Below are 21,382 nucleotides of genomic sequence, written 5' to 3' on the forward strand. Positions count from 1 at the left end.
TATCTATTGTAACAACCTGAACTATCGTTATTTATGTGGAACAAAAAATCGAGAAAATTCTGGACCATCCTCCCGCCAAGCGGGCTAGATGCCGCTAGAGCGGCAGCGCCAGGGCGGGGTAAGTTGGCGCCAAAGCTGGATAGGTGAGGCAGAACGTAAATTACGAGAAATTATATTTTTTCCATCTTTCTAAAATACCTAAATAAGTCGTAAAACACCATAGAAACCTCAGAAAAGCTAATCTAAACTTGGGAAGGAAGGAGAAGGAGATTTCTAGTATGATGATGGTGAGATCTTTCGAATTCTTGGCCAAATTCACTGTCACGAAGCCTGGAAAATTGGAAGCGAAGTAAAAAACTCGGTACAACTACTTGGCACCCATGTAGGCTAGGTTTTATGAATTGAGTAGATTAAATTTGTACTCACCGTGTAATATATGTAAATCAATGGTAGGATTTATGCGTAGACCTTCGTGCACCGAATGATTTATGATTTAATACCCTAGAAAGAAGCCTTAAACGATGAACTAGGGCTGAGTATGGCTGAATTAGGGTTTGCATGAGGCGCGTTGATGAATAATCCATGAGTGATGGTTGTGACTCTATGATTGTGTGATGTATGTTGTTTTTGCTTTATTATGATACCTATATGTATATGAATGATGCATTATTGATCACACTTGTTGTGTATGAGATGATGAATTATGATTGCCATGAAATCATGACCTAAATGTATGATCTTGAGGATATACTTGTGATTGTGATTGTGGTATGTTGAATGGATCGGTTGCCACGTTCCGGCATAACTAACTTGGATCGGTTGCCACGTTTCGACATAACTATGGGATCGGCTGCCACGTTCCGGTAGAACTAACTTGGATAGGTTGTCATGTTCCGGCATAACTAATTGTTTGGGTTTGGGTTCTATGAGAGGACCAATGATGTGGCAAATTGTGTGACTTGATATAAAATGTGAAGTGGTTCGTTGTTCGTAAATGTTAATAACGTGGTACATGTTTGATATATGCATGGGATTATAATGTTGTTTTGACTTGCTTAATTATGTTGAACTTGGGGGATATAGGTTATGACCGTTAATATTTGTGAGTTCTTGGGTTAAGCGAACTTATTAGATATAGTGGAAGGATAAAGTGTTCAAGGGGAGAGTAATGGATAATAAGGGGGGTTCGTGTGTTCTAATGGTGAGAAGTAGAGGTAGCGGATGTGATGAAATATGCTTAGGCAGATTTCGCTTGGGGAAAAGAGATTGAGTTTAGTGGGAAGAAAGCTTGATTTAATGTACTATGTGACCATGGTTGGTTAGTGTGACGAGGAAGTAAGGGTATGACGTGAAAGGTTGGCTGAAATGTCGGTGGTTATGTTTGGGAATTTCTCGATATGATAGAATTGTTAGGCTATGATCAAGTACCTAGTAAATAGGTTGACTGGAAGGTGGTTAGTAGTCAGAGTGCTAGTGTGATTTGGAGGTATTTCAAGAAGGGGTAAAGGTGGAGAAACGAGTGGTTTATTTCATGATCTTACTAGATTGTTTCTTATGTTATGTGGTGGGCGTCGGGTTGACCGATGATGCCTACCAGTACGCGTGTTTTGTACTGATACTACTCTTGCTATGTCTTTTGACATAGTCTGGATGCAGGATTGGTGACGTTTCATTAGGTGAATACGAAGAAATCTCCAACAGCTTCTACTCTTCCTTCCGCATGGTGGGAGCTGTGTATTTATTTATTTGTCCAGTTGTACTCTTAGTAGCTCTTGTACCTGTTTAGATTAGATCCATGAGAGTTGTTAAATTACTTTGCAAGTTTTAACTAACAATGTGTCTAAGGATATTATTTATAACATCTTGTTATTATAATTGTAACTGTTTCCTTAAAATTTTCCGCATGTTTGACTTTTGGAATATGAGGGTTCTCCTACTTAGGTGTTAGAGTGGGTGCCCACACAGCCCGATGGGTTGGATCGTGACAAATACACTAGACTATATAGCACATACAAGTCTAAAAGTGAATAATTCTATGAAGCAGTATTCAACAAATGTCATAAACAACAAAGGAAAAAAGCCTACATAAATTCAACACAATAATTGGAACAAGAATAAATTATAGACAATTTGGAGCATTTTGATCAAGTCTTACTTAATAGTATCTAGTTCTAATTTTTTACATAATGCTTTAGTTGTAAACACTTTATTTGCTTTGATTTATTAATGAATTAGCCTCAGGGGAAAACCTCAAAGACTTCATTTTTTAAAAAAGGTCACTCTAAAGTGGTTCATCTAAGAGTAACTTGGATTCAGTAGCACTGAAATCGTCTTACATTGAATTTGCACATTCGTACTCCCTATGTCCCTAATTACTTGTCCACTTTTCCTTTTATAGTTGTCCCTAATTACTTGTCCATTTTGACAAATCAAGAAAGGACAATTTTTTTTACCTATTATATTATACCCTCAATTAAATGACTAATTACTTTGAAAAATGCAGAACTTTTCATCCACTTCATAATTAATAGGAGTAAAATGGTAAACTCACTATGTCATTAATTGATTTCTTAATAGGTGTGCCAATTCAAAAGTGGACAAGTAATTAGAGACAAAGGGAGTACTATTCATGTTCTTACTTTATAATCACATACCTTACACAATTATATAGGTATAAGGATACATTTTAAAAAATTAAGTGAAGAGAAATTGTGATAGGGTAATTCCTTCAAATAGACATGTACACATTGAAATTTTGTGGGACTCTACAAGTCTGTGTTTAATTCGACCTGGGACTCTACAAGGTGTGTTCAATTTTAATTAGGATTCTTGAAGGCTACTCAACCCTAAACCCAGTTCTTGCCTATATAAAGGATACTAAGTTTCCTTCAAAGGCATCTCAAAAATTCCATAAAGAGATCGAAATCTCAAAAATTTCACCACAAATTCATGGAATATGATCATAAAGAGATCAAAACTCAAATTATCTTAATTCGAGAAATACACTACTAACGACCCTCAAATTATGAAGATCAAGTTCATATCATCCTAATTCGAGAAATACACCACTAACAACCCTCGAATCATTGATAAATATCTTGTGAGAGAAGAATTAAGGGAGGAACATAATTGTACCCACGTTGATTTATCAATAAAATATTCTTGTTTCTTTAGATTTATTTATGGTTGATTTATTTTCCATATGCCTAAAATTTGTTGCAAACAAGACCTTCAAGTAGAGGTGATCCAATAATAAGCACTCTAAAAATAGGGACAATTTGCACACAATTAAACAACAATTACATTAAACTCAAGAAATAATATAGTACAAAAGTTTATTTTTCCTTATTCCATAAACCACATAACATCGAAAGGGCGTTCACACGGAGGGAGTTTACAAGAAAACTAAATGACACACAATGCTTTTGCAATGTCACTCATTGTACACACTAATATTTGGCCTTGGTTCAAAAGACTTTTCTCCTTTAAGACTGATTACATTGTCACGGTAGGAAGTTGCAGTTGGCCTTGGTTCAAAATCTTTTGTAAAGGATAATTTTTCTTGTTCGAGACCAGCACCACCATGATTGTAAGTAGTTACAGTCAGTCGTGGTTCAAAAGACTTTTCTCCTTTAAGACCGACTTCGTCATCACGGTAAGAAGTTGCAGTTGGCCTTGGTACAAAATCTTTAGTAAATGATGATTTTTCTTGTTTGAGACCAACATCATCATGATGGTAAGCAGTTGCACTGGGCCTTGGTTCAAAAGTTTTTTCTCCTTTAAGACTGGCTTCATCATCACGGTAAGAAGTTGCAGTTGGCCTTGGTTCAAAATCTTTAGTAAATGATGATTTTTCTTGTTTGAGACCAACATCATCATCATGGTAAGCAGTTGCACTTGGCCTTGGTTCAAAAGATTTTTCTCCTTTAAGACCGACTTCATTACCACGGTAAGAAGTTGCAGTTGGCCTTGGTTCAAAATCTTTAGTAAATGATGATTTTTCTTGTTTGAGACCAACATCATCATGATGGTAAGCAGTTGCACTGGGCCTTGGTTCAAAAGACTTTTCTCCTTTAAGACTGACTTCATTATCATGGTAAGAAGTTGCAGTTGATCTTGGTTCAAAAGACTTTTCTTGTTTGAGACTAGCATCATCATGATAATAAGCAGTTACAGTTGGCCTTGGCTCGGAAGGAACGTCATACTGAGGCATAAGATGCTTGATTGCTATAGGCATGGGCTCATTTTTCATCACAATATTCCAATATTCTCCAGGGTCTCTTCTTGCATCTGTGCTGCTAGCATACTGCACAAAAATGACAGACAATAAAATGTTTGTTGAATTCTATGTTACATGGTTACATGTTCATTCATTTTTTATTACGAATACATAGAAGGTCAGCTGGTTATTTGACCAATTTGTTATTCTATTTTAACTTCATTTTAATTTATTTGTTTTGCTTTCTTTTATATATTTTATGTATTTAAAATTTTTTAAAAATAGTACTATAAATCACAATAATATTTTAAAAGATATATTAAATTATTGATGAACTCACAATTTTTTCTTGTGCAACATGAATTGAGATATAGAGAATAACATATATTAATTGAAAATTACATAAAAGGTTGACTTTCCTAATTTTATGTGTGCCAAGTAAAGTAAGACACATAAGATAATATATATTAAACCTATGCAAGCACATAGTATTGTATCTAGTATACAAATATGCATAAACATTTGGTACGGATATACATAGAATTTTTTTGGGTAGAATATTTATGTTTTTGAAAAAATTAGTTTTAAATTTATATTTTTGACTTTTAATTTTAAAAAAATTCATGTAGGGATATATATGATCTTTCTAGCAAAGTTCAAGGCATATTTTAAATTTTTCGTACATAAATCATTTTTTGACTTCTTTGATTATCATTGTTTGAGTTTCTTATTCTTATTTTATTTTTTTTCTTTCATTCCTTAGTGTAAAGAAAAAAAAACTAATTTTTTTTGTCTATATTATAATTTAAAACTATTTTTTTCGACTATATTGTTGCTTTAGTTTCTGTATTTGAAGAAAGGGAAAAAAGACAAATATACTCCCGAACTATTGTAAATGGTATGCAGATACCCTCCGTCATACTTTTGGGACATTGGTGCCCCTGCCATCCAAAAACTAGATCATATATGCCCTTCACTCTAACGGAAGACTAAATAGGGACACGTGGCACAATCTTATCCGTCGATCCGATATTTAATAAATGTCGGGTCGGTGGATAAGATTATGACACGTGTATGTCTGTTTGTATAAAGGGTATAAATGTTCTAGTTTTTGAATGGCGGGGACACCAATGTCCTAAAAGTGTGTCGGAGGGTATCTACATATGATTTACAATAGTTCGGGGGTATATTTGTCATTTTTCCCTTGAAAAAAAAATTGGGTCATCTATAATAAATTTTACAAGAAAATTAGTGAACATAAATAAATTTGACCATCAAAGCAATAAATTTAAATTAGTCATTAGAATAAAAAAAAAGTCAAAAAAAAAAATATGTGTGAGGAGGATTAAATATACCCATATGGGATTATATATATTTTTTAAAATAATTAAAATCATTTTTTTCACTTCCGTTAGAGAAAAATGATATATGTGAGACATTTGAATAATATTAGGGGTGTATATATGAAGCATTTTTATAATGAGTGGTATATTAACTCTAAATGATAAAATTTAAGGGTATATCAAGCCCTTTTCTCATGATATTGAATAGAGGAGTTTATGTTTTATGCATCGTTAATATACTAATTTTTTTTAGATATTGGGTAATTTTGCTTTGATTTGTTTACTTTTGTTATTTTCTTGAGTCGACGGAGTACCGAAAAAACATCTTAACCTCTCAAAGTAAAGATAAGATCTGCACGCATACTATCTTCTCTAGACCCCACTAATTGTTGAATTTCGCTGGATATATTATTGTATTAGGTACGTTGCTAAAAAATCACTATTTTTCTATTAAAATTTTTCAATAAAAAATATTCAGTGGTCATTTCCACTTATATTTCGATTGAATCGGTTAGAAAATAATAATAATAATAATAATAATAATAATAATAATAATGAAATAATGTTTTCACATGCAAAAATTAGAAAGTTTCCAACACTTCCGGTGTGAATTTGTTTCTCACCATGTGTTTTGATGGAAAATAGATGAAGAAAACCATATTTTATAACACAAAAACAAAATTCTCATTGATTTGTGATGAAAATAGTCTTTATTTCTAATAGTGATAGAATTTCTTTGATAACCAACAGTAAATAGAGTTACCTACAATAATAGAAACTAATTGTTTAAATATTTTTGTGCATTACTTACCAAGGCAAGTGAAATGAGGAGGATGAGAGCAAAAAGTGATTTCATGTCTTCAAGAGAGGTTCAATTCATATGCTTTTGCTATTGATATTTGCTTGGTGCATGGATAATAAAATCCTAGAGTTTATATAGACAAGTTTGGCAAATACAAAACAATATAATAACAATAATAATAGTAGTATGTTTTATAAAACAATAATAATTATTATTATAATTTATAACAATTGATTATAATAATAATTGTTACTATTATAATTATTACTATTATAAAAAATAACAAGTTGGCTCATCCTTATGCTATCATCAATCAATCAAATAAAAACATAATTAGAAGAAGTATAGGATGACCAAGAGGGCCCTCTTAGCTTCTCCACAATTCGTGTTTCATGTGACGAAACTTATTCTACAATAAAAATGTTTTTCCTTATATATATATATATATATAGTAGGGGATATAGCGATTTCAATCCTTGTATTATTGTATAATTTCAGTTTTACTCCAAGTGTTATTTGACTATGTATATTTACTTTCAATTATTTTAAAGCGTGCGGTTTTGATCCTTAAAGTTAACAAAAGTTAACTATTTAACAAAATGATTATTTTAAAAGATATAAAATAAATTGAAGGATTAATGATTCTAAATACTTAAAGAATTATGTATAGATAAAAAAATTGAATTTAATAAAAATTAAATGTTAATTTTTTTAAAGATTGAAAGTTGTTAGGACACCATTGATAGCCTTAAGGATTGATTGGCAGGAGACTATATGGCTTTCAATATGCTGCAAAAAAAGCTCTATCAGTTAGAGGTAAAATTTGTACTCCAATATCAATGAATTTCAAAACACTATTTCAAAATCTTCCCGATACGGAAAGGGGCCTTCTTTAGTATTAATAGCTCATCCTTCGAAATGAAGCTCCCCTCTAATTTAGGTTGGGATGATGGATCCTCAACCCTACCCCTAGCAAGTCAACTCAGTTCTCATTAAAAAAAATAGGATAGTTTCAATAGCCGCAAGTTCTTAATTAGTTCCTAAGGCCTGTGCCCTATGGAGTGGGCAGAAATAGGGAGTGACTCGCAGATTTCTACTCTTATGGCTCCACCTACTAAACTCTTTCAAATATAATCGTATTTGACCTTGATTAGTAACCAATGAAAAAAAAAAGAGAAAAGGAAGCACAAGTTGCTAATGAATCAAAAACAGAGCAAACATAAAAGCAAATGCGATCAATTTATATAATATTATAATAATCACTCTAATTGTATATTTTTAAAAAATATAATTTTAATTTTATATACATAATTCTTCAAGCAATTAGAATCACCAATACTTTATTTTATTTTATATATTTTCAAATAATCATTTTGTTTAATAGTTAACTTTTTTCAACTTAGAGATCAAAACCGCACACTGAAAATAATTGAAGGTTAATTTGCATAGTCAACAAGGACTAAAATAGAATTATGCAATAACATGGACTAAAATTGCTATTTCAAGGAGCTATAATGCTATGTTGGGCAGCAAAGCAGACTAAATATTGCAGAACTCATATGGACTGCACTTTTACAACCAAAACATCGATTTATTGTATGGTTGGCTGTACAAGGGAGACTGCTTACAAAAGAAAGATTAAAACATCTCACTATTTCAGTGGAAGATACTACATGTTGTCTTTGTGCAAGTCAATTTCTATAGACTCAGTTACACATCTTCGCAAAATGCACTTGGATAAAGACATTGAAAGATGACATCCAACAGTGGGTAGGACTAGCCATACCTAAGGGTGAAGTTAAGAAAGTGTTGGAAGACATAAAGAGGAAGATCCAGAAGCATTCCAAAGGAAGTGATCGCAGTTATTTGGGGAGCAATGAAGAACTGGAATTTTTTAGAGGATCATCGGTGAATATTAATATAGTGTTAGTATAGATTAAGAAAGAAGTTATAGAGAGATTAGATTTACTTAAAGGATCTAGGAAAGCTAGCAACAGTCAAAGGTTGATAACCAAGTTACTTAGTGCCTACTTTTTTTTGTTATTTTTGAGTAGTTGGAAACCTATGCATCTTAGTACTCTTCCTAGAAGGTGGCTAAGATGATACGTGACCTTATGATGTAATGTTTTTTTTTTGGTTAATGGTAATTTACAGTTTTTAGCAAAAAAATTTCTTGCTATTTTTCCTACATAGTTGTAGAAATATAGAGAAGGCTAATGTCTGCTTCTAGTCAAGGATATTTATGTAATTTTTGTATTTTATCATTTGAATTTTTATATTTTATGTTTTTTTTATCTTTTAAATAGTTGAAAATTATATTTAACAAATACTATAAAAATTATGATAACTAACAATTTAAAATATTTAATTTTTTTTATTGATTCTCAAAAATTTTATCGGTACCCCATAAATTGGAACAAAAGAAATGACATATACTATTTAAAAATGATGTAAAAGAACACTACAAATCACAATAATTAGCAACTTGAAATATTTGAAAAACATATAAAAATTTGATTGATTCTTGAAATTCTATATGCGCCACGTAGATTGGGATATAGAGAGTGATATATATTATTTGAAAATTATGTAAAAAAATATTATAAATCACAATAATTAACAACTACAAATATTTTAAAATTATAATTTTTGGGATGTTTTTCCAAAATTTCAACGATATCACATAAATTGAGACTGAAAGAGTAACATATATTGGGCTCATGCTAGCACATAGTCTCATATCTAGTATATAGTAGAAATTGTTTGGTAAGTGCAAAGTATTTTTTGAAAAAATATATTAAAATTAATAATAAAATTAGCAAATTAAGTAATGATTTGATAAACATTTTGAGTATTAAATATTGATAAAAATGCCTACTAGTTGAAGCAATTGATAATTAAATTAAAAGTTATAATAATTACAATAGAAAATATATTTGGTAACCAAATACAAAAAAAAAACTTTCTTACGAAAACATTTTTTTTGAAAAATGTCCTTTGACATTCCAAAACGGCAAAGTATACTTAATTATTTTTAATCTCTTATAATAAGTAATAATATCTTTCTCTAGTCATCTATTTTTGTCTAAGATTTGATCGTCAGATTTCTCACCAACTGATTGGCTGGCTATAAATTTCTTAAATTTATATGTAGCAATGATAAATAAAGGATTTTGCGACAATTATGTAGCAATGATACAATTGTCATTATATTATATTTAGCGACAATAGTATAGTATGGATAAAAGAAAATTTGTTGCCACTAGATTATGTAACTTTTGCAGTAGTGACAGCGGAATAGTGATAACTCACGATTTTAAAATTTTTCATACATCGATCCTTTTAAATAAGACAAGATACATCTACAATTTATTTCAATTGAGCACCTAAACACATAATAAAATATTTTTCTCAAATACTTTCGATTCAAATTTTGAAATTCATTTTGCACGTATTCTCAAACGTTTATTAGGTAGTTTAGTTAAATACATAAAAAATGTTATCTCCTTTAATTATACACATTAACATTAATTGAAACATACTTGAGATTATATATCTTATCGAGACTATTATATATAAATAATGACGATGATATATTTTAAGTAGCTAACTTTATCAAAATATCTTTTATTTAGACTAATTAACAAGCATAGAATCTTGCTAGATTTTAGTATAGGTGTTAGCTTTCACTTGATGATTTTAATACCTCTAGGCTCTAGCAATTTGGGTAATATTAATTAATATCATTATGGGCGTGATATACGTTTGATTGTGCTTCTTTAAGCACTTCAATATTTTAGTCTTATATATATATATATTTGGAAAACATTAATTTAATTGAAAAAAAATTATTACATAAATTGAGATATTAAGTAATATTTTGAATAAACTTAGGTACCAATTGTGATTTGAAGCAAAGATTTATATAGTTGAAATTATACACATTGACAGGTTAACTTATGTTCAAATTCATATGTTGGCTATTTCTTATGTTCTACTAATACTTTTAAGAAAAATAGAGTAAGGTTCGTATTTTGCAAGATTTTTGGCTAATAAGGGTATCAAACAATTTTTTTATTTATTTGATTGATTGGTGGTTGCGAATATTAACCTATGCGATAATTTTTAATTGGAAAATGAATTAGCATTTAGTGGAAATAGGTTGCAAGAACTCAAGAGATAACCCTAGTTAATAAATTCTCTCAGGAATAAGTTGAAGTTACTTGACACAATCAGTCAACCTTATCTAAATAACTTATATAGATTTGAAAAATTATATACTAAGATACATTGTTCAACTTATGGGAAAGATTAAGAGATGTTGAAATGGTAGGAGTGTATATCTAGAAAATCCAAAATATGTAATTGCATGAAAACTGAGAACGCTACATTTCATTGAGGGGACACAACTGTTATTCAATTAATATAATTTAAAAACAAATTTATTACAACAATTTTAGAAATTTCTTACACATCCAATTACACATGTTTAATTGTAGATTAATCCATGTATTGGTTGATAACTTTTTTCCTAAACTTGAGAGCTTTAAGGATTTGGAGGTCTATTAGAGGTAAGATTTTTAACCACTGAAATTTCCCAATTATTTACTTCTAATAATTGGATAAGGCTAAGGGATGATGTATAGTCAAGATGACAAGCTCTTATACAGACATCAAGTAGCATATCGGGCTATGGGATTTATGTAGGGGTGCGAATTTCACCCATTAAGTGAAATGAATTCATTTTTCTCATATTAAATTAAATAGATCATTCATATTTTCTAAAGTATAAATTATAGGAACCACTTATTATAAGTACTAAATAACATCCTATTCCTTCTAGTTTTCTATTTACCAAAAATCTCTTAAAAATGATGTTTGCGGGATACATAGTGTTGTGCACGAGATAGATTAGATTTGATACATTCCACATAGTGGGATACATAGCGTTGTGCAATGCACGGGATACATAGTGTTTGATACATTCCACATAGCGGGTTACATAGCGTTGTGCACGGGATACATAGCGTTGTACACGGGATGCACAGGTATTGGCTGTAAAAAAGGTGGGAAATCTTTATGTATCTTACAAATTTTATTAATTGGGGGAAATAAGGTATTTTTGAAATTTTTGAAATAAGTAGGAATAAATGGATATTAAGGTAAGTAAAAGAGTGTAGTTAAGTAGTTTGTCCTTTTCTTAAATGAATAAAATATGGACTTCAACCTATTTAAGTTCATACAAATATACATAAAATGGGTAAATATGAGAATCCATATATACCCATATATCACTCACTTATAATAAAAAATCCTAATTGCACTATTTGTTTTTGTGTGTGTGTGTGGGGGGGGGAATAGGATGGGCAGGGGCAATTTTTTTTTTTTTTTGGGAAATGAATTTTTTTTTATAAAATTTCTTTGAGTGTGGGTGGGAGGTGTCCTGGCGTGGGGGTTGGGTAGGGTTGACAATTCTTTTTTTATTTTAAATTTTTTTTTTGGGGGTCGGGTAGCGTTGACAAATTTTTTTATAAAATAAATTCAAAAAAAAGATATTTTTTAAAAAATAATAATTTAGGGGTGGGGTTACAGGGTAATAAAATATATATATTTTTTTTTATGAAAAAATAATTTTTAAAAAATAATAATATAGGGGTGAGGTGGGTGGTATGGGTTAAGGTATTAACAATTTAGCTTTGATTTAATATTTTTTGGCTTTAGGAGATTAAAGTGGGTTATAACCATTTTACCCAAATTCATATTTATTCATATTTTATATTGGTGGATTGTGATCCAATCCATATTAACTCAATCCATCCAAATCCGATCCAATCCACTTATTTGCAACCCTAGATTTATGTGAATTAACTGCTTCAATTGCTAGATTGATTGGTAAGTATAGAGGAATTCTTGCCAACCCAAATGGTGACTTTAGTGGCCTAGGGGTTAAGACGGCCCATTCATTTTATTGATAATGATATGACATATATTGATATATTTGTGTAGATTGACTCTTGTTGGAGGTATTAGTGTGTGAAATTGTAACCTAACCTTCCTTGAAGCTATTTTCCACAATTATTTCTAAATAGTTTTTTCACTATAACCAACACATATTTTTATAATTATTATAAGAACATAACCTACATGGCATGAGGTTAGTATCACATTTTGTCGAGAACTTAGCATAACTAAATAGACATTAATCGAAAAAAAAATAAAAAATTTGCAAAGAGATTTTATGATAAAAAAAATTAAAGCAGTTTTGATTAAGATGAAGAAAATAGATTTTTAAGAAAATAAGAGGATTTTCTTACTTATTTTATTGTATTTGGTAGGTAGGCAAAACGTATTATCCTAAAACACACGTATATATAATTTAGACAAATACTATGATAGATGTGGGTGGAGAAATAGAGGCGTGGGATGGTGGGGTTGAGGGTTGCGGGGGTTAGGGGTGAGGAGGAGATCAGGAGACAATCAATGTGGAATGTCACAAATAGATCTTATTTTCCCTGCTTTCATCACACAACTCATTTTTCCTCATTTTAAAGAGTTTGTTTTTCAAGAAAAAATATTTTCTACAATATTTGACAAATCGAACATGAGAAAATTTAAAAACTTTGATACTCCTTGTATTTCCTATATATCATTGTATATCCATGAAAAATTGTACATGATATACACTGATATATGATATACAAATATCATCAATATTCTTTTTAGGTCTGAATTGCAACTCCAAAATAGTACTACAAATTTTGTTTTTAATTTTTCTCAAAGAAAATGTAGAAAAAATTTTTTTGATGAGAAAGTAAAATTAAGCTTGGACCAAACGAATGTGTAAAAATATGAAGCTTTCTAGCAACTTGCCATTTTTCCTAGCTTAGAGGATTACCTAACCTTGAGAATTATTTTGGGTTATTGTTGTCATCCCTAATCCTTGGCTAAAATTATAAGTCTATCCTATAATCGTAATGCGCTATAAAATTATAAGTCTATCCACTTCGAAATAATTTCATACATATGGTGTCTGAAGTTAGGGTTTATAAAATTTAGAGGGTGTTTGAATAAACTTTTTAAAAATGACTTAAAAGTCAAAAGCCAAACATCAAAAGTAGGTCGTTACTTACTTTTGATTTTTGACACCCCCCACCCTACTTTTTACACCTCTAAAAATCAAAGAGTGTTTAAAAGTTAAAAACACATAAAATTAAGTCAATCCAAACATCCTCTTTAGTTATTTGTTTTGTCTGAATTTCAGGCACTTATGAAAGAAATCAATTATTTTTATCTGAACTTCGATCATTGGCTGAATTTAGTCACATTTTCCTAACTTCAGCCCTTTTCTTTTAGGAAATTCACACGTATATGATACAAGTTCAGTCATATATAACTTCAAACACCATATATATATGAAGTTATTCCGATTAAAAGAGGAAAATGTGTCCAAATCTTTAGAAAGTAAATACATAAATAACAATACAAATAGAATACCACATAAAAACTTTAGCAATACTTATTATTATGATTGGGACCAAACTTTTGGTTCTAAAAATTGGGGAATCTCTAAACCAAACCAATACTCGTTGAAAGTCCAAGAAGAAATGTTTCATCACATTTCATTATTGCTCCAAACATCACTACTATGGGAACTCAAAATTCTTATGTAATTTCACACATAGACACTGAATTAATTTTACTCATTATAACATTAAATTCATACAAATATTTCTTTTCATGTTAAGGTAAATGAAATTTACTCATTATAATAATAACATTATTAAATTTCACTCACCTCAAGTGCTTAATTCTACCTAGTTCATCAACTCAAGTAGAGATTATAGAGAAACTATACCATCTGACTTTACTCTCCATGTTTCTCAATTCATATTAGTAGGGGTGTACAAAACCGAACCGAAACACAAATCGAGTCAAACCAAGAAAAAAACCCGATTAGTGGTTGGTTTGACTTGGTTTGGTATTGAAAAAAAAAATCCAACTATATTTGGATTGGTTAAATCAACCCGAGATCACCAACCCAACATTATATATATAATTTTAATTTTTTATTTTATACATAAAAATATTTACTTTGATATAATTTTTAAATATTTCTTATATTTTTTAATAGTTTTTATCTTTTAATATATTATTTCAAGCTTGAAACTTAGAATTCTGAATGGTTCAATAAAGATTATAATCCACAAATGTTGGTAATTATAATAAAGCTTAAATCAACATCAAATTAATACTAATGCAAAATGAAAATCAATTCAACACTAAGAATGACAATAATATTGAGTATTTGTTCTTTGGTTTTACATTGGTTTAGACAATTCAAATATATAATCTAATTTTAATTTCCTTTAATATTTAGTCATGTAACTAATACTTATTAAACTTATTTTAGCATGATTTAGTACTTTTAAATTATGATCATTTTTATTATAACTTGTTAATTTGCAATATTTGTTTTACGTGATTTCATTATTATTATTTTTTTGTTGGGTATTTTAGTGTCATTACTCATATCATATTTTGTGTTATTTTCTTAAGAAACACCTTAGATAGTTGTATTTTGGTAGGACTAAAGAAATATTTGAAGTACAAGTAAATTATATGTTTGTATGAATACTTTACCGGAAAAACCCGAAAATCCAAAAGACCCGAAAAAATCCAAAAAAACTCGAGGTTGAAAAATCCGAGTTTTATTGGTTTGGTTTGGTTTATAGATTTAAAAATCCGACACAAATGATTTGGTTTGATATTTGAAAAACCCGAACCAACCCGGTCATATACACCCCTATATATTAGTCATGGAAACTTGATACAAACTTCATGGAATCTAAATAAATTGAATACTTCAATATGTGAGCTTATGGTACATAAAACTTAGTTAAATTAGTCATCTCAGTAGAAAATTCTTTATCACGATCTATCAGTATCACATAAACATCTTCAATCATATCATAAGAAAGAGCTTCCATTGAATTGTCCATTTCTTCAATAGTTTGAGAATTTTTTTCTTTATATAAAACTATGAGGAGATACAAGAAACTAATTTATTAGATAAAAGACAAAATTTATCGTAGAAATACTTAATTTTTGATAGAATTGTTAATTGAATCTCTAATGCAACGCTCATTTAACTCTACTAGATGATGAACATATATATATATATATATATATTTTTTTTTTATTTATTTATTTATTTATTTTTATTTTTTTAAAGAATTTTTGGTCCAGTGGACCTTTTATTCATTCATAATCCCAAATAATCCACAAAACCAAATAAGAAATAAATTGAGACCAACCCAAATACTTGGTCGGTCCGAAATCTACAGTTTGGGGTTTTTTAGAAACCATCTACATCTTTGTCTCAGTTGCCTCTGGTTGGTGCCTCCATGTCCTTCTCTGCTGAGCTTGCAGCTAAGGTAAGCATTTATCCTGCCCTCCATTGTTACTCCATTTTTGCATTTGTAGTTGTTGATGTCAATCCCGCTTCCATGAAGATCTCTTGAGTCAGGCGCATCGATGTCGACGATTGCAACTCTCAGATCCAAAACACTGGCGATCCTAAAGGTCTCAACAACACGGAGGTTAGTCGAATTTCTATAGTACGCCACTAAAACTTGTACTATTTCTCCATTTCCGTCCATGTTTTTGGTGCGACTATTATGCAAAAGCTTTTACTTTATATCTAATCTTTGAATGAATGGCCTCTGTTACTCCTCTGTATACTTTGTTGTTTGTTGATTGATCTAATTCGGATTCTTAATGAAGGAACTTGAACCTTGTCCATATTCAAAATGCATCTTCCTTTCGTAGGTAGACTTATGGATGTGTCGAACTGAACCACTCCTACTGCTCCTATCACTGTGTTAGCTACGAAATCCGCTAAATTGTTCCCCTCCCTCAGTGTATGTTGAATCTTTGCTTTGGTGATCTCCATTAATTCTCTACATTCCTCCACCTGTTCGACTCTTTCCCAGGGAACTTTCCAAGAGTTCCTTAGACAGTTAACAATGCTGAGTGAGTCTGATTCCAGCCAAAACCCCTCTAATCCAGTCCTTTTACAGTATCTCAATGCCTCCAATATTGCCATGATTTCTGCTTCCATGTTGGTTCTTAAACCAATATCCTCTCCCTTTGCATATAAAAGATTGCCAAATTCATCCCTAATACAAAATCCATAAGCACTTTGTCCAGGATTCCCTCTGCAAGCACCATCGATATTCACTTTAACTTTATTCCTTGGAGGTGGAACCCATCTTATGCCCATGGCATGAAGCCTAGGTTTGTAAGCACTAAGACATTTGACTATATTATTCCATTATGTAGGGATCTTTTGTATCCAAGGGTATTTCACCTTGATTAAAGGATGTATCTGAATTTTGATATGCTCCTTCATCTGATTATAACTGCATTTTCCTTCATGTTTGATTGTGTTCCTTCTCCTCCACAGAGCCCACATTATCATTGCTAGAACTGCTCTCTGAATTGCCATTAGTTTTATGTTAGCATTTTTTGTCCACCATGTTGTGATTACTTGTTGCAAATGCATGCCTTCTATGTTTATACCTGCACAAGTAGCAAAATGCTTCCATAGCTTGTTGGCTATAGAAGCTGTTAGAAAAAAGTGGGTCATAGCCTCATGTTTGCTTTCATGACAGCACCAACATTTTGAGACTATCTGTATGTTCATCCTTTGCAAATTATCATTTGTGGCTACTCTTTTTTTTCCACACCCTCCACAAGAAGAAACATAATTTAAAAGGCATTTTGGGATCCCAAATAAATTCAAAGTCTCTTCTTTGCTCCTTTTTCTTCCTCAAACCCTCCCAGGCAGATTTCACACTGAATTCTCCATTTTTTTCCAACATCCACCAAGCTTTATCATTCCTCCCCTCTGTTAACTCTGGCTTAACAGTATCTACTATACATTCTGTTATCTCTTCTGACAAGTGATTCAGAAGCTTATGCTTATCCCAACTTCCATTGTGATGAACTTTTTGACCTCTATTTCTTCTTCCTTTGCATTGTCCCCCTTTATATAGTATAAAGCCCTTTGCTTTGTCCAATTGTCATACCAGAAACTTGAGGAACCAACTTTGATTTGCCACCAAATATTATGTTCCTCCTCTTCCCTGATATGCACTATCTTCCTCCAAATATGAGAACCCCCTAAGCTTTTGGCCATTATAGGATGGGCTTTCTTACCATATTTGTTCCACATAAATGCACTCCAAAGTGAGTTTGTAGATACCCTGAACTTCCACCATAGTTTTGCAAAAAGTGCATTAGATAGGTCATGTAGTGACCTGAAACCCAANTGGGATTTGATTTGGGAAAATAATGAGTTAAAGGAATGTTTTAAGACCCAAAACCCATTTAAAATCAACCCCACATAATAAACAATTAAAATGAAATTACATAAAAACCCCTCATAGAACCTCATTATAAAGTCAACACAAAGTCATAGGCTCTTGCTTAACCTATCATTTTTCCGAGTCGTTACAATGCTACTCAATGCTTACTCCTTGTACCTGCAATGTTGCTCCAAAAAAAATTGCAAATATCATATGTAACTGTTTAATAATCCCTTTAGGTGGATTCATTGCAGTTAAGAGATATATATGCATTGATTGGAGCACATGAGCTACCAAGATGTATCTTCCCCCAAATGAAAGTAGTTTGTTCTGCAACAATAATATTCTCTTTCTTACTTTCTTCAGCAGCTCTTCAAAATGATATGTTGTTCTTCTTCCATAAAATATAAGACATCCCAAATTGGTGAAAGGAAAAGTTCCCTGACCTATTCCTGTCACTTTCCTAATTCTTGAGCAGTCTACAATGGGCACTTTGTCATGAAGATATAAGAAACTTTTAGATAAATTGATCAGTTGGCCAGAAATATATTCATAGTCTCTTAGCACCTTCATCATCTTCTTTATAGATCTGTGACGTCCAGAACAAAATAAAATGGTGTCATCAGCATATGACAGATGGTTTATGTCTGGGCTCCACTTGAGCATACCATATCCTTTGTAATCAGGATCCTCATGCAGTTTATTGAAGCCCCTTGATAGAACTTCTGTAGTAATGATGAACAAAGTGGGAAACAATGGATCTCCTTGTTTCAATCCCCTGGAGTATTTGAAAAAATCTTGTTTTTGCCCATTAATCAGTATAGAATACCAATTATTAGTTAATGGCCTCTAGACCATATCAATCACTCTCTCCCCGAAACCAATTTTTCTCAACACTTATGTTAGAAACACCCAAGATACCCTATCATATGTTTTAGCCATATCCAACTTCACTACAATATTATGCAACTTGTTTCTTATGTTTATGTCCCTAACAATTTCCTGAGCAAACAACACATTCTCAGAGATGCTTCTACTTTTAACAAACCCAGCCTGATTGTTTGAAATAATTTTGAGGAGAATTGGGACAATTCTTTCATGAAGCATTCTAGAGATTATTTTATTAGAAAAGGTACTTAGACTAATTGACATTAAATCAGAAAAAGTCACCACTTTTTCTTTTTTGGGTATAAGCACAAAATTAGTGCGAGCAACATACCTTGGTAACTCTTGTCTAGCAAAGAATGCCTGCACCATTCTAGTGATATCCTTGCATATGATGTCCCAACATTTCTGAAAAAACAACCTAGAGAAGCCATTAGGTCCACTAGTGTTATCTCTATTTAAAGCAACCACAACTACCTTTACTTCATGTTCTGTTGGTGGTTTACTGATTTTGTAACATCTCGGCAACTAGAAAGAACTAGAAGGAAGTTTAAAATCTGGAAATAGTTATTTTTGGAAAGTATAAGGAAATCTGAAAAATTTTAAGTAAGTTAAAGTGAATTTTCGGTCAACTTCAAACGACCATAACTCCTAGCTCAGGATGATTTAGGTGTAATTCCAGATATGGTTAGAAATATCTTGGAATAAACTTTCCAACACCGCCAAGTTTGCGTGATTCCGAGTTTATATGAGTGAGTTATGCCCTTTGGAAGTTGGGTTGTTCGAATAAGAAAATGCCCAATCCGAATTTTTGAAGGGCAGTTTGGTCTTTTTCTTACCCAATTAATTAAATCCATTTTTAATAAAATAGTTGGGGTCAAAACTGAGTTAGTTCAGTTTACACTTTTGAGAAAGAGTTAGGGCTTTTGGAGAAAGAACACAAGAGAAAAGAGAAGAGGAAAAGCAAGATTCGCCAAGAACGATCGATTTTGGTTGCGGATTTGCCAAGGAATTGGTCCTACAAGGTATGTGAGACTCTCATAGCGTTGAGTTCATTCACCCACGCACCAACTATGTTTAGTTTAGCGAAATTCGTCCTAAAAGAGTTTGAAAGTTGATGTTCTTGACATGAATTCTTGAATTTGAATGTTGTTCTTGAATTGGGATGAATTGAGAAGTTTCTGAGTTCGTTACGTCGCATTATAGAGTCGTTTCAAGTTAGGTTCTTAGGTACATTTGTTGGATATCTGTATGTAAAGGTAATTTGAGAAAAAGAACCGAGGTTGGGTGATTTGGGGCTTGGAAACGAAAAAGAAATTTCATCGGACAAAATTTGAGTATGGGAGCGCGTCGCGCGACCTATAACCAGGATTAAAAAATTCTGCTCCACGTCGCGGAGCTGACACGAGGTGTTCTGCCTCAAAAGACGTTTTCGGAACCAAAATTTAATTATGCTTCCGCATTGCGGACCCACCTTCAAATTTTGATTTTCGGTCTTTTCTGATGTTTAGCTATCTAAAATCATTCCTAAACAACATGAGATCTTTCCAAACACCAATCATAATCTTTGAATCCATAACTCAATTCAAGGATCAATTAAGAGTCAAGACAAATGCAGTTAAGATCAAAGTCAAGAGAAGTCAAGAGTCAAGTAAGAGAAGTTCATTTCAAGTTTTCATAAGTCNNAATAGAGTTAGGGCTTTTGGAGAAAGAACGCAAGAGAAAGGAGAAGAGGAAAAAAAGATTCGCCAAGAATGATCGATTTTGGTTGCGGATTCGCCAAGGAATTGGCCCTACAAGGTATGTAAGTCTCTCATAGCATTGGGTTCATTCACCCACGCGCCAACTATGTTTAGTTCAGCGAAATTCGTCCTAAAAGAGTTTGAAAGTTGATGTTCTTGACACGAATTCTTGAATTTGAATGTTGTTCTTGAATTGGGATGAATTGAGAAGTTTCTGAGTTCATTACGTTGCATTATAGAGTCGTTTCGAGTTAGGTTCTTAGGTACATTTGTTGGGTATCTGTATCTAATGGTAATTTGAGAAAAAGAACCGAGGTTGGGTGATTTGGGGCTGGAAAATGAAAAAGAAATTTCGTCGGACGAAATTTGAGTTTGGGAGCGCGTCGCGTGACCTGTAACCAGGATTAAAAAATTCTGCTCCACGTCGCGGAGCTAACACGAGGTGTTCTACCTCAAAAGACGTTTTTGGAACCAAAATTTAATTATGCCTCCGTGTCGCAGACCCACCTTCAAATTTTGATTTTCGGTCTTTTCTGATGTTTAGCTATCTAAAATCATTCCTAAACAACATGAGATCTTTCCAAACACCAATCATAATCCTTGAATCCATTACTCAATTCAAGGATCAGTTAAGAGTCAAGACAAATGCAGTTAAGATCAAAGTCAAGAGTCAAGTAAGAGAAGTTCATTTCAAGTTTTCATAAGTCTTTTACAGATGTTTTAACTTTGTTTTAAGACTTAAGTTTTGAAGTTGAGTAAAGAGTAAGAGCAAGGTTCATTTTCTTTAAAATGATATGGGAACTAAGTATTTTCAAGAGTAAATGTTTTCACATTTAAGATGTGAGGAAACTGAGATTTCCAAAAGAGTTTTGAACAGTAAAAGGGAACATTGATTCCAAGAGAGCTTTTTAAGCTAAGTTTGAGCAATTATCTCAAACCAGAGAAGAAGTTGTTTTAAAAATATATGAGCTAAGCATATTTTGGGAGTAGTATTGAGCACCGATATGGGGACGCGAGTTCAT

At 31.8% G+C, this 21,382-nt stretch overlaps 1 protein-coding gene across 2 annotated transcripts in view; it reads right to left on the reverse strand.

Moving 5' to 3' along the window:
* Positions 1-3,265: 3,265 nt before the first annotated feature.
* Positions 3,266-21,382, reverse strand: part of LOC125875949 (organ-specific protein S2-like) — a 189,714-nt gene continuing 171,597 nt past the window's right edge. The window contains exons 1-2 of one of the 2 annotated variants that reach the window (XM_049557027.1): positions 6,374-6,534; positions 3,279-4,306 (exon numbers count right to left, since the gene is read on the reverse strand). In XM_049557027.1, coding sequence (XP_049412984.1) covers positions 3,434-4,306; positions 6,374-6,418 — 918 coding nt within the window. In that variant the 5' untranslated portion in view covers positions 6,419-6,534 and the 3' untranslated portion in view covers positions 3,279-3,433. Of the gene's footprint in view, positions 4,307-6,373; positions 6,535-21,382 lie in introns of those variants that run through there. The other variant, XM_049557026.1, reaches the window with a different exon arrangement.

The sequence above is a fragment of the Solanum stenotomum genome, chromosome 9, assembly GCF_019186545.1.
Source record: "Solanum stenotomum isolate F172 chromosome 9, ASM1918654v1, whole genome shotgun sequence".
Taxonomy (NCBI): domain Eukaryota; kingdom Viridiplantae; phylum Streptophyta; class Magnoliopsida; order Solanales; family Solanaceae; genus Solanum; species Solanum stenotomum.